General features: G+C 49.2%; 1 protein-coding gene across 1 annotated transcript in view; it reads right to left on the bottom strand.

The window, feature by feature from the left end:
* Positions 1 to 13,374, bottom strand: part of TMF1 (TATA element modulatory factor 1) — a 29,944-nt gene that overhangs the window by 5,812 nt on the left and 10,758 nt on the right. The window contains exons 3-11 of the mRNA XM_083156017.1: positions 11,589 to 11,692; positions 9,183 to 9,309; positions 8,755 to 8,860; positions 7,289 to 7,431; positions 6,077 to 6,243; positions 5,110 to 5,266; positions 3,535 to 3,627; positions 2,538 to 2,694; positions 1,720 to 1,912 (exon numbers count right to left, since the gene is read on the bottom strand). Of these exons, the coding sequence (XP_083012143.1) occupies positions 1,720 to 1,912; positions 2,538 to 2,694; positions 3,535 to 3,627; positions 5,110 to 5,266; positions 6,077 to 6,243; positions 7,289 to 7,431; positions 8,755 to 8,860; positions 9,183 to 9,309; positions 11,589 to 11,692 (1,247 nt within the window). The remainder of the gene's footprint in view (positions 1 to 1,719; positions 1,913 to 2,537; positions 2,695 to 3,534; positions 3,628 to 5,109; positions 5,267 to 6,076; positions 6,244 to 7,288; positions 7,432 to 8,754; positions 8,861 to 9,182; positions 9,310 to 11,588; positions 11,693 to 13,374) is intronic.

Genomic DNA, 13,374 nt, shown 5'->3' with positions numbered 1-13,374 from the left:
GAATGCAGTATGTTCCCAATGGTATGGACCCCACAAGCAGAGCAAGAGGAGATTTGGGTACTTGTGTATTATCACGGCGCCCACTAATCAAATTGCTTAGTGGGTGATTCTGCGTAAGAAAATCGCATCGCCCCGCGAGCGGCGGCGGAACGCGTCCTCTCGACCATTTCATACCCCCACTATCCATGTCGGCGTGGAGCTTATTATACATAGTGTGGCGAGCGCAGCGACCCCGAATCGTGGCCAGTGCAGAAGCCCCGTGAGGGGACACGGAATACTTGTAATCCGCGTCCCCTCGCCACACTATATAAAATCAACTCCACGTCGACGTGGATAGTGGGGGTATGAAAAGGTCGGAGGACGCGTTCCGCTGCGCTCGCCACGCTTCGGGGTGGCATGGATAGTGGGGTGGTGCCTAAATCTCATTGCATCTCATAGAAGTGCATAGTTAAGTAAATGGCATCGCACCCTATAAAATCGCATGCGATACGATCGCATCGCCCCGCCTGTGGCAAAAGAGCAGTGAATATGTTACATAGGAAAATCGCATTGCATGCGATCTCATCGCACGCAAAAACCTGCATGCGATGCTCCAACGGTGCCGTACATGTGCAAATAGGGCGCCGTGATAATACACAAGTACCGAGATTTGTAGTATTGAGACTATATATGTAACCATCTAGTCTTCATTATTCATTTTACTGAGAAAATGACTTGTGCAAAATATATTGTCCCTAATTTTCATTCATCCAAATATAAACTACAAGATTAATAAAAGGCCATATTCCAAAAGGTCAACATGAGATTTTGTTTTCTATGTCGACACATGTTGGTATAGAAACCGTATAAATGTACCTCATGGCGCGCTGCGCACTATTATAATCTACGGGGGAACGGCAGAGGGTGGCAGCGAACTCCGTCAGAACAGGGCGTGCGAGCGTCTTGTGCGCCCCAGTCTGACGGCAGATGCCGATTGAATCCATCTGTATGGCTCGTAAAAATGGGGGATTGGAGCCCAAATGGTCCTAGTGTGTACCTATATTACCCATACTAACTCTATGCCCACGTGAATGGTACAGTATGAACTAATAGGTTTCTCACAACAGCCATTTGGTTTTCGGTTTTATTTGAATCCTACACAGGCCTTCATGAAGATGTCCTTGTGCTACCAGCACTGTACCCCACTCATTCCTTCCTCCAGTCCTCACAGGGGCATATTTACATAAGGTCAATTTTGAGTGATTAAAATTTACCTTAAATCGATGTTGTTCTTCCTGGGATAGAGCACACATTTACTAACATTTAAAAATGAATATACAAAATGATCTGTTAGTGAATGTGTATTTTTAGCATTGAAAGCTCAACATCGGTCAAAATCGATCTTTAGTATATCGACCCCACAGACTCCCAGCGGAGGTCCGCTCCCTGCCACCACACCCTCAGTCATCGGCCAATTGAAAAACTTTCAGCTGTGCAGACTGAAGCGGACAGTTTGGTGACAAAGGATAACACAACAGTGGGGACAAGCTCCTCCTATAATGATCTTGCATGCGATGCAGCAGCTTACAGTTTAGAAGTGAGATCTATTGCTATTTCATTACATAAACACAAATAATAAAGAGGCGAAGTGCAATACCAAAAGCCATGTTAGTGCGACATGATAAGGAGAGGCTGGCAGAACATCAGAGGAGCATCAGAAGAGCCTGCCCTAAAACACACCTGCTGTGTTCTTCCTCCATCTTGGACAGTCTGGATTTCTCCACCTCTAGCTGAGCCTGGAAGCGACTCTTCTCCTGCCGGAGGAGGCTGTTCTGAGACTCGATGGTGGAAATGTGGGTCTTTATAGACAGGAGCTCCTCCGTCGATGCCCTCTCTTTCTCTACTGCCGACGCCAACAAAGTCTGGGATTCAGCTGTTGTAAAAAGTGACAGAAAAGCGGTCACACAAGTTTGAGACGGCCTAAAGCACATTTTGCCATTTACGTACTGGAGGACAAACTATGCCAACTATTCACTAAGACCATACACATTGCTAATAAAAGATTACTACAGGGTTCCAGAATATTGCTATTAGTTTTTTCTCTCGTGCGTTGCCATTGACAGGGTAACTTTATGCGGATGGGGAAAGAAGCAGCCAGTAACAAATTATTTCATGTCCAATCAGAGCCAAGAGACCATAGAGAGCAGCGATAAAAGGTTCTCTAAAACTTCTTAGAAGTAGGTTTTAATTCAATCCACACTGAGGTATACATTTCATTTTGCTTCAATAATTTAACATCTATAAAATGTACCAGATCCTGAAACATCCAGGCTTCAGGTGGATGATGCACATATGAAGGAGATGACCGAATAGGCACCTCGGGGGGAGGATTGTTAATTACAGAGCACATTAATCAGCCGATAATCCATTCTCGGTACCATAATAGATTTATTCTGACCATTTAATGTATGGTTTTGAGACCCAGTAAACATGCTTGGATGCGGCTACAGTTGATAATACTTCTTATGTGTTTCCGGCAGTTTGCAGACTGTTCTTACCGAGCCGGTCTGAGAGGTTCTTCTCCAGCTTCTCCCAGGATGTGGTCTGGGCTGCTAGTGTGGCCTGTAGGTTCTCAATCTGCCGCAGCAAGGGCCTGGTAGCCGAGGTGACACTCTGGCTCAGCTCCTGGTTCCGAGACTCATCTTCCTGGAGTCTCTGCACAGAAGAGTCATATATACACTCAGTGAATGCAAGAACGCGATTACATTTATGGTATATACAGTAGATGCAGCTACATATTCTATTGCAGCCAAACTGTACAATAACATCTATATTTAAATGCTTGCTTAACCCCTTGGGTGGTATGCCTGGAAATCCCCCCCCCCGTCGTGCCCCCCCATCCCCCCCCCACTCCGGCGATCGTACGCCGGCGCTACCCTACCGCCAGCTGCCATTCACTGTTTGCACCAGTGACGTAGGTGGCAGGCTCGGGGATGGTCGGCGTGTCATGGTGGGACTCGGGAGAGTTCAGGCACCCGAGTCCTCCTGAGCCACCGCAAAAAACATCCCCGAGCCTGCCGCCTGTGTGATGACTGACAGGCGGCAAGGGAAAGCGGCAGCAGGGGAGCTCCGGCGCGCTAACGCCGAGGCGGAGGTGAGGGGGGGGGGAGGAGACCTGGAAAACCTTAACTATTGGTAGCTCTTGAGGACTGGAGTTGGCTACCCCTGTTCTAGAAGGTGCTAAGTAAATATGAAGTAGAATCTGATTGGTTGCTATGGGCAACATTCCATCTTCAATAGACGCAACACACAGGAGCTAATTGAGTGGTGTGTGATGTTGTGTTACCACGAGTGGAGGTGCACATTAACCGTACACAACCGCAGCACAATAGACAGTTTTCCTGTGCGCCACGATGAGGTACAAGGCAGAACCGGCCATGTCGGTGGTCACAATGTGCTGTTCCGGAACGCATGGCCATCAAATAGGACTGAATCACAGTTATAAGTTATGTGGGGGAAAAAAAGTAGTGAACATCTAAGGAAATTGTACGTTACCTGCTGCAATTCTGCAATTTCTTGCCGCAAATAATCTTCCTTCCTTGCAGCCTGCTGCTCCGCTCTCTGCAGCGCCAGCCTCAAATCAGCCACCTGTCACAAATGCAAAGCTGCGTCAGTCACAAGCAGGAGACTGACGTAGGAGCCTGGAGGTGAGATAGTTGTTGGTGCCTCCCCCTCTGCTAGCATTCGCTACCAAACACTCCCTTTCAGCAGCACCCAGACACACCCTCTCTCTCAGTACTAATTATCTGGGTTGGGGGTCATAGCCCTGCTGCTTGTGCCCCTTTTAGAGCTGCGAAGAGGAGGAGACTTTAGGAGGTGTGCACTCAAGCAGAAGTCTCTCATATAGGTGCCAACTACTGTGGGAGGGGCACTGCCTCCTGCAGATCACATTCTCCCTCCCCTTCACCACCCGGACAGGGAGTGGGAGGAGTGCAGCACATGCCCCTGGGCTTCCAGCTTATTCCTGCTCCAGGGCACATAAAGCAGAACCTGGGACAATGGAGGTCAGTGTGCCCCCTTTAGGGCTGGTGCCTGGAGGCGATTGTCTACCAGGGTTTCCTATATAATGCTCCTCACAAGACAGTTGGGGAAGCGGTCATCTATTAGAATGAACTTAGGTCTACAGTCATTAGGTCGACCCCACTAGGTCGACTGGCAGGAAGGTCGACCTGACTTAAGGTCGACATGGGCCAAGGTCGACATGACTTAAGGTCGAATTTGCATAAAGGTCGACATGAGGAAGGTCGACTGGTCATAAGGTCGACATGGGGTTTTTCACTGTTTTTCGAGTCGACATGTGCCGACAGGCGGTATTTCATGCCCTACCATCCACTAGGGCGTGGAGGAGGTTATTAAAGCTGTGGCGAGCGAAGCGAGCCACCATGCCCGAAGCATTGCGAGCGATGCGAGGGTCCGATTCTCATTGCCAACTGTGTCCCTGTCGACTGTGTCGACATTCGGATCAAAAAACAGTGAAAAACCCATGTCGACCTTATGACCAGTCGACCTTCCTCATGTCGACATTTATGCAAATTCGACCTTAAGTCATGTCGACCTTAAGTCAGGTCGACCTTCCTGCCAGTCGACCTAGTGGGGTCGACCTAATGACTGTAGACCTAAGTTCATTCTAACAGATGTACCGATTCCGACAGTTGCTAGTAAGTTCAAAAGGTTCGATCTGTGTACGTTTATTGATTAACCTCACAAATGACGGTTATATAGTGATTTTGCGATCTACATGTTCTCAAGTGGAATAAAATGAACTAATTTTAAAGCGATTCATCATTTGTTTTGATCATTTAGAAGAACTATAGGAACTGTTTAAGAAAAGGATATTGGCGCAGCATTGAGCTTCCCCTACTGCAATGTTCCATCATGTGGGGTGTGGCCATAATATGCCACTGTAGCCGTTTATTCTCCAGAAATCACCGACATGTGACTTATGCCTGCGAGTAATCGGTTCTTAGCTATACCAGAAGGATCCGCATCAGTGAATAGGATTATTAAAATGCAATGTAATGAATGCACATCCGTGGTGCTGGTCAGTATGTTACTATATAAAGCACTTGCCTGTATCACCAGGATCTCCTGCTGTTTCTGAGACTCGTCCTTGGCTCTCTCCAGCGCTACACACATCTCCTCTCTAGCTTTTATCTCGCAGCTCAGCGCCACTTCCTGAGCCTCGCTGGCCTTCGTGGCGTTCGTTTTGTGCAATTCTGCCAATTCTCTATGAAAGGTCAAAAGGAAACAAAATAATAAAAGCTGTATTTGGGCCATCAAGAACACGTGACATTCACCAGTGTTTAATAGACCGTTATACAAGTTTGAGATTAAACAGAGCTTTCGTATAAGCCCCCAAGCCCACTAGAACAAGCAGCAACAGTGTATTTGGAAAGAGACGCCTTAACAATTCCTTTTGCACTGCCTCGCCAGCTATACAGATGATGAGCCATTCTAGACCGCTGTTATAGTCAGACCGCCACGAGCATGGAGAACCCTACTTTTATTATTATTTATTACCATTTATTTATAGATCGCACACGTATTCCGCAGCACTTTACAGAGAATATTGGAACACTCACATCAGTCCCTGCCCCAGTGGAGCTTACAATCTATATTCCCTACCACATGTACACGCACACACAGACCGTCTAGGGTTAATTTTGTTGGGAGCCAATTAGCCTACCTGTATATTTTTGGATTGTGGGAGGAAACCCTAGTACCCGGAGGAAACCCACGCAAGCACGGGGAGAATATACAAACTCCGCACAGTTAGGGCCATGGTGGGAATCAAACCCGAGACCTCAGTGCTGTGAGGCGGTAATGCTACACTGTCCAAGCTGCCTGTTTAAATAAGATACCGCAAGGAGTTTGTCTAGATCGTTTGGACTTTGAAACATAATGAAGCATAATCCCCCCCCCCCTCACATCTGCTATAAAACACTCTCATAACATGCAATTTACTGCAGATTCATACAATATCCCATTGTGTGATTTCTTAAATACATTCACCCTCTTTGGCACTTGTGGATCTCACCTGTAGGCGCTGTCCAGGGCAGCCTGGAGACTGCGGTTCCTCTCTAGACTTTCCTCTAGTTCTGTCTGCAGTCTCCCTACATCCTTCTCCTGTCTCTCCACCACACTGTTCAGCCTGCGGATGTTCTCCCGGTGCTGCTTCTCCAGCTCCTCCTTCCCATCTAATGTCTGCAAGGAAAGTACTAGACTGCTAAACAACACATACTGTAGGACCTTAGGGCTTAGTGATGTCTGTTTCCTGAGTGGACAGGTGTCTGTATTAGGGGGAGATACACTAAGGACCTTATTCAGATTGCTTCGCTCGGACGGGAATTCGGGCAGCGTACTGATGTTGTGCGTATACGCATGCGTAGAACCATTTCTGTGCATGTCTGTATGTAGGGAGCGTGCAAACTCGGCAAGAAGTCCGCTCGCCAAGTGCTCGCTCCTGGCCTTCTGAGTAGCTGCTGGAACCGCTGAGCAGAAGACGCGGCAGTCACTGGCAGGAATGCAGCGTACCTGTCTCAGCTGCTGGAACCGCTGAGCAGAAGACGCGGCAGTCACAGGCAGGAGCGGCAGCGTACCTGTCTCAGCAGCTGTAACCGCTGAGCAGAAGACACGGCAGTCACAGGCAGGAGCGGCAGCGTACTGGTCTCAGCAGCTGTAACCGCTGAGCAGAAGACGCGGCTGTCACTGGCAGGAGCGGCAGCTTACCAGTCTCAGCTGCTGTAACCAGTGAGCAGAAGACACGGCAGTCACAGGCAGGAGCGGCAGCGTACTGGTCTCAGCAGCTGTAACCGCTGAGCAGAAGACGCGGCTGTCACTGGCAGGAGCGGCAGCTTACCAGTCTCAGCTGCTGTAACCAGTAAGCAGAAGACACGGCAGTCACTGGCAGGAGCGGCAGCGTACCTGTCTCTGCAGCTGTAACCAGTGAGCAGAAGATGCGGCAGTCACTAGCAGGAGCGGCAGCTTACCAGTCACAGCTGCTGTAACCGCTGAGCAGAAGACGCGGCAGTCACTGGCAGGAGCGGCAGCGTACCTGTCTCTGCAGCTGTAACCAGTGAGCAGAAGATGCGGCAGTCACTGGCAGGAGCGGCAGCTTACCAGTCTCAGCTGCTGTAACCAGTGAGCAGAAGACGCGGCAGTCACTGGCAGGAGCGGCAGCGTACTGGTCTCAGCAGCTGTAACCAGTGAGCAGAAGACGCGGCAGTCACTGGCAGGAGCGGCAGCGTACCTGTCTCAGCTGCTGTAACTCCTCCTCCAGCTCGCGGATCTTCTTCGCTTGCTTAGCGACAGTGTTCTCGTGCTCCTTCTCCTTCGATCGGAGCTTCTTGATGATGTTGGAATTGTGCAGCTGCTGCTTAGAGAGCTTCTCCCCTGTGACAGAAGCAAACGGCAGAGGTTAATCAACATTCACTGCTGCATGTGATGTATGGGAACACAGACACCAGTTCCCCCGCGATCTGCCATGGGCCAAGAAAAAATAAAAGGCCATGAATCATACATAATACATACTTGCTCCCTTACACGCGTTTATATTTAATAACATTATGTAAAACAGCTAAGTGACGCTTTTATTGCTAACAATAAGTATTTGAGTTCAATTAGATACAAAAGATTTAATGCATAATGTCATTCATAATTAGAATTAAATAAACTATATTACAATATGACTGTATAAATTGCCCAGAGAAATGAGCAATCACATGACCATACTCAGGGTTAGAAATATCCGTATCTAGTGTAATGTACTCCCCACTAAAAAGGTGTTCACAAATGAATAATAAACTAGCAATAAAGATATTCCTGTACAGAAAAAAAAAAAGTTTGAAAAAAAAAAAAATGGAAAAAGTGAGGTCTAGTCAAAAGGCAAGCCTATGCACGGGGACCTCAGTTAGACAGTGCCCTAGCAGTGTGTGAGGGATGGCTAATATTATATATTCTGCCTTGCTACACATTCCCTGAACATCAGCTGAAGTCATAGTAGTTTTGAGGTTTTACTGCAGTTCTATATACAACCAGCAGAGGGAGCAAATACCACGATCCCTTCTGCATCAGTTTTACCGGAGCCTCATATCTCTTCTCTGTACTGGCACAGTTCCTTCCATGGGCAGAAACATGTGGGGAGGATTCCAGTCTGTGATTGGCAGCTGTGCCAATCCTAAAGCTGATTACACAGCAGTGCGACCAGCAATCATAACGATGTGCGGGCTGATTACCCCTCGCCATGGACATTGGATGATTGCTGATACACACTAGACAATTATTAATAAGCAACGGAAAGATGGCTGTCAGGTCCCTCATTAATATTCACTGCACCGCAGCGAGGTAGTGTGATTGGCCACGCAGCACGGCCAATCACACGACTTTGTCTGCCATGTAGCTACGTGCCCGGCTCCATTGTAGTAGAATACACCAGCTTTCACCATGAGTCTACACTGTATCTTTACTACGGAGAAAGTTAATGTGTAGGGAATGCCTAGTTGCTTTCTCCTTGCCAAGCAGAAGCGGCCATAATGCTCAGATACAAGTCCGTGACTTGTGATGCGAGACACAAATAGGTCAGCGACATGTAAAGGATTCTCGGATTAATCAGTGTGATCTGTGCAGTCAGGGGATAGATCCGAAATAACAACAACAATTCTAGGTCATCTCCTTTTATCTTCAAGAACACAAATTGTGTTCCAGTTATTTACCCACCTTCCTCCAAGAGCCCTTTAATTTGCTCGTCCTTCTCTCTCATGATCTCGGCCGTCTCACTGGACTTCAGTCTTGTCGCCAGCTCCTCCTTCGTGGATTTTATATCCTGAGAATGCAATAGAATAAGTGTGAAACAAGGGTCTCTCCTCCAATTGTATTACATCACACAGGGGGAGAAATTGTATTCGGTGGATGGTAAGGGTCTGATTCAGCACCGCTCGCTAAGAAGTGGTCTTCGGCTTAACGCCACCCGCCACAATGACTGCCCAGTGAGTGTGTAAATCACCTAAGCCGTTCGCTGCTGGGGTCCGCACTTGCACAAACACGCCCATCCGCAGACCCCGCCCCCACCCCATGATCAGAACAGGGCCGAATGGTACTTTATCACTTTGAAGCTGAGTACATCAGACCCAGACAGATAAAATCACCTTCTTGGCCGCGTCTCTCTCTTTACACGCAATCTGCGCTCTGCGCTCAGCTTCCGCTATCCGATGTGTGAACTCTTCTCTCAGCTGCGACACGCTGTTACTTTCCTCTTTCACCTTAATCATTTCACTACGTATGAAGACAAAAAGGATACAAGTATTTTAAAGACTGTATATTAAATCAGTTTAATCTAATGTTTAACTCCCTAGAATGTACTCCCAAACACGAGAGTTCCGCCACTTCCAAATTCATTTCAATTTAGGTCAAGTCTACTGTAGTTTCCCTGCAAGCGATCGAGCAGACAAAAGCTGGGTACGCAGATGATACTGTGAACGAGGCGGACGATTCTGCTCGATCGGGACTTCACACAGGAAAATCGCACCATCCAGTGTGTACGCATTATCACATGCTCCCTGAGTCGTTCACCGCATCTTAGGGATGGTCGTGCATGCAGCCAAATGTACCATGGACTCCCATGTCTCTCCCTGTATCGGCAAGTGTGTATGCCAGTGATGGCTGATACTGCTTTCACATTGCACAACCTGCTCTGACCCGGTTTTTTAAACGTTTCTTTAACCGAGTCAGAGCAAGTTTAACCCCCTTCACATTGCATGTTGTAAACAGTATATTAATTACCGTTTTTTGTACCTTTCACATTGAACCCGTTGTGAAAGGTACACGGTAATTAATCAGTAATATGCCATTCCTCCCCTGGTGCTTGCCAGCGCACACTGCGCACTCAAGCACACCAAGCAAAGCTACCCCAATGCTGGGCATTAGAGCTGCATTGCTCAGGGGGTGACCCGGAGGCGGCAGCCAAAGCAGCAGCCCATCGCCGCCGTACCAACAGCCAGACCAGTACCTACCTCCCTCCCCTTCCCCGGGCAGAAGCCCCACTCACCCGCCTTCAGCAGCATCTTGCTGTGCGGCTGCTGCCTTCACCCCCTCCGCTCCGTACTGCGGGAGCTGTGGCCACGCAGCTGCGATGAATTGTGGAGGCCTGTTAGGAGTGCTCCCGGAGCGGCCGCTGCTCGGGTCCCCGGGCCACCCTCACCCACGCCTCTATGATGGAGACTTCCGTGGGACCGGCCGCAGGCAGGGGGCGACGTAGGAACCGGCTGTTCGCCGCGGGGGAGCCCTTTCAGGCGGACTTCCCCTCCGTGACCCCGGCCGTCAACGCTGTCTTCTGCTGTCTCCCCAGGTACCTGGGGAGGGTGTGGGAGATGCCGCTTTACCTGGGAAGGGTGTGGGAGATGCCGCAGGTGCGAGGGGGGGGGGGGCGCGAGTTTCCACTGGCCAGGTACCAGGGGAGGGGGGGGGGTCCAGTGTGTAGGGTCCAAAATACCGGTTCAGACCCGTTCACACTGCAGAAAAAACGGGTCTGAACCGTGTAGGACTCTGCTTTTTAAACGTTTTGAATTACCGGTTCTCTTGAACCGGTAATTTGAAACTGGCACTTTCACACTGCAGCTATAACCGTTTTGAAACGGTTAAAAAAAATCGGCAATTTACCGTGTTATAGCTGCAGTATGAAAGGGGTATAACCTTGACACTCCAGCTGTTATTGAACTACACATCCCAGCATGCCCTGCTACAGTTTTACTATTTGGCCATGCTAAAACTGTAGCAGGGCATGCTGGGATGTGTAGTTCAACAACAGCTGGAGTGTCAAGGTTAGCCATCACTGGCGATTGCACTTCCAGATGCCGGGTTCCCGTCATCCACGAAGTAATGCGATCATCCAATGTGTACCACGATTTACAAATGCTGCCCTACAGTACAGCCATCATCCATGCCAAAATGGGAAACAATCCAGTAGCCCAATCACTGGGGACTAGGGGCAGTGCTTAGGCACCCACAGGCTGCATTGGTCACCTTGCAAATGGGCTTCTTTCCCTGGTTGTAAGCAATGGATTAAAAAGATGCAGAACCGCAGCACAAAATGCTGGCGTTGTGTCATGCCCAAGCACTATTGCCCTCTGTGCCCCATGGTACATCAGTGACACTCAATTTGTAGGACAGAGAAAATACATTTAAATGGTTTGTTAGTTTTTATTTCCAAGAGCTTTATTAGTAATTTAAAGAATTTAAATACTAAAGCAGCTTTGGGTGTAAGGAAGCTCCGCGAGCACATCAGATAGTAACACAACATGCATGTTAGCTACACCGGCATTATCAGTACGGAGTGACAGATGCTGCTAGAGCAGGGGTGGGCAATGACTGGCCCTCCAGCTGCTGTGGGACTACACATCGCAGCATGCCCTGCCTTAGTTCTGATTTCAGGGCATGCAGAAACTTTGCAAGGTGTGCTGGGATCTCTTGTTAGACAGCTGAAGGAACGCTCATTTCCCACAGGAATAGCTGCAGTGATTGGAGGAGGTTTCCAACCCCCAGATAGGAGTACTCACTCTCTCAGGTTGTCCAGGGTCTCCTCTAGAAGTGCCTTTTCCTTGCTGACTGACAGCAGCTGGGATTCCCTCTTCTCCAGTCTGGACGTAAGTTCATTAATGATCTGTAGGAACAGAATGGAAAGACTAGATACAGAAATACTGTCGCTTACATGTAGCTTAACATAGTTCAAACTGGAATTAATTCCTATTTTTCATAGAGGGCATATTTATTTCCCAGGTAATTTAAATGGTTAAATAAGCCCTGTTTCCCTACAGAATACACCCTATGGTATAGTAGTACTGCATACTTTTAACCCTTTGAGTGGTAAGTAATTTGTCCAAATAGGTGTGAAAATTGGCAAGCAAACATTGTTATTCCTCATAATGGCCCTTATTCTGGTTGGTGCGGCCGGAGCCGCACACGGTGCTCCGGCCGCACAAACCAATCCCCGCCCACGAGACGGATCGCCACGGCCGTCCGTACACGGACGGCTGGCGATCCGCATAAAAATGGTGGGGCGTACGCCTCCACCATGGTGGGAGCTGCCCCCTGCATTCGATGGTCGTCGACCATCGAAGGCAGGGCCGCACGCCACAGCAGCTCCCGCAAGCTGAGACCACACGGACAATCGTCCGTGTGATAGCTTGTATGGGGGCTGAGAGCTGACATCCGGCGACGTCAGCTTTCCGCCCCCATCAGTGGCGTCATACCCTGATTAGCATGCATACGCCCCGCGTTTGCATGGGAACGCCCATGAAACGCGGGGCGTATACATAGGGAAATGAGGGTATGAAGCCCCTCACGCCCCTATACGCCCCCTTTGCGGCGGACGAAATACGTCTGCGGCGAATGGGGCTGCACATGCGCAGATTGACCTCTGCGCATGTGCAGACTAAAAACATCGGCGGTACGGCCGCACGCGGGCCGTACCGTCCGATTCAGAATAAGGGCCAATGATCTGTGATGTTACCTTACATAGGAAATATAATTTTTTATTTTTTTTTACAGGACATTTTTTATTTGAATTTATATAACAAATGTAAGACGCCGGCATTTTTGTCACAGGGGAGAGAAATGCTCGTTGCCACGGTAGAGTGAAATGCACATTGCCACTGGCTGGGCAGAGAGCTGAGAGCAGAGTGGGCAGCCCAGCGGTATTCTGAGCAGGTTCGCGGCTATTTGAAATCTTGCACGCCAATCGGAGCTCATGGCCCAGCAGTCATTCAGGAGCCACCAGTTCCGTTCCTGATTGGCTCGTGAGTCGGTGCGAGATCTGAAATAGATGCAGACCTCCTCTGAATACCGCCAGGCTGCCCACTGCTCTCTCTCTGCCTGGCTGTCACTGCTGTCTGCCCAGCCGGAAGCTGTCCCAAACTCCCTACACAGTAAGCCACCATAGTAATCAGGGTGCTGATAGCCTGGGGAAGACACTGTCAGCGCCCCACTCAACTGCGTACTCCGCGTAACGGGCAGGCCGGCCCTGGGTGAGGCATACACACTTCACCAGGCTGTGCTGCATTAGTGTTCCATTGCCAAACATGGTATCTGGACAATAGGTCAACAGTGTCTAGGAAGACTGTCAATAGGTCAACACCAAAAGATCTGATTATACCCCTTTTACACCAGAGGTTGGACCCGGGATATTGCCGCTCCAGTATGGGGCGCGGCGCGGTGTAAATGGGCTGAAAAAAAATAACGCGGGTCCTGTTACCCGGGAATTTGACCTGGCAAATGTTCAGGGTCGGACACGGGGCTTATCCGGGGCTCAGGGTGGTGTAAATGGTCATTATCCGGGTTATTTGG

The sequence above is a fragment of the Crinia signifera genome, chromosome 8 (genome assembly GCF_055691185.1).
Source record: "Crinia signifera chromosome 8, ASM5569118v1, whole genome shotgun sequence".
NCBI lineage: Eukaryota > Metazoa > Chordata > Amphibia > Anura > Myobatrachidae > Crinia > Crinia signifera.
Note: the sequence above shows the minus strand (reverse complement) of the source record. Positions and strands in the feature narration are given on the sequence as shown.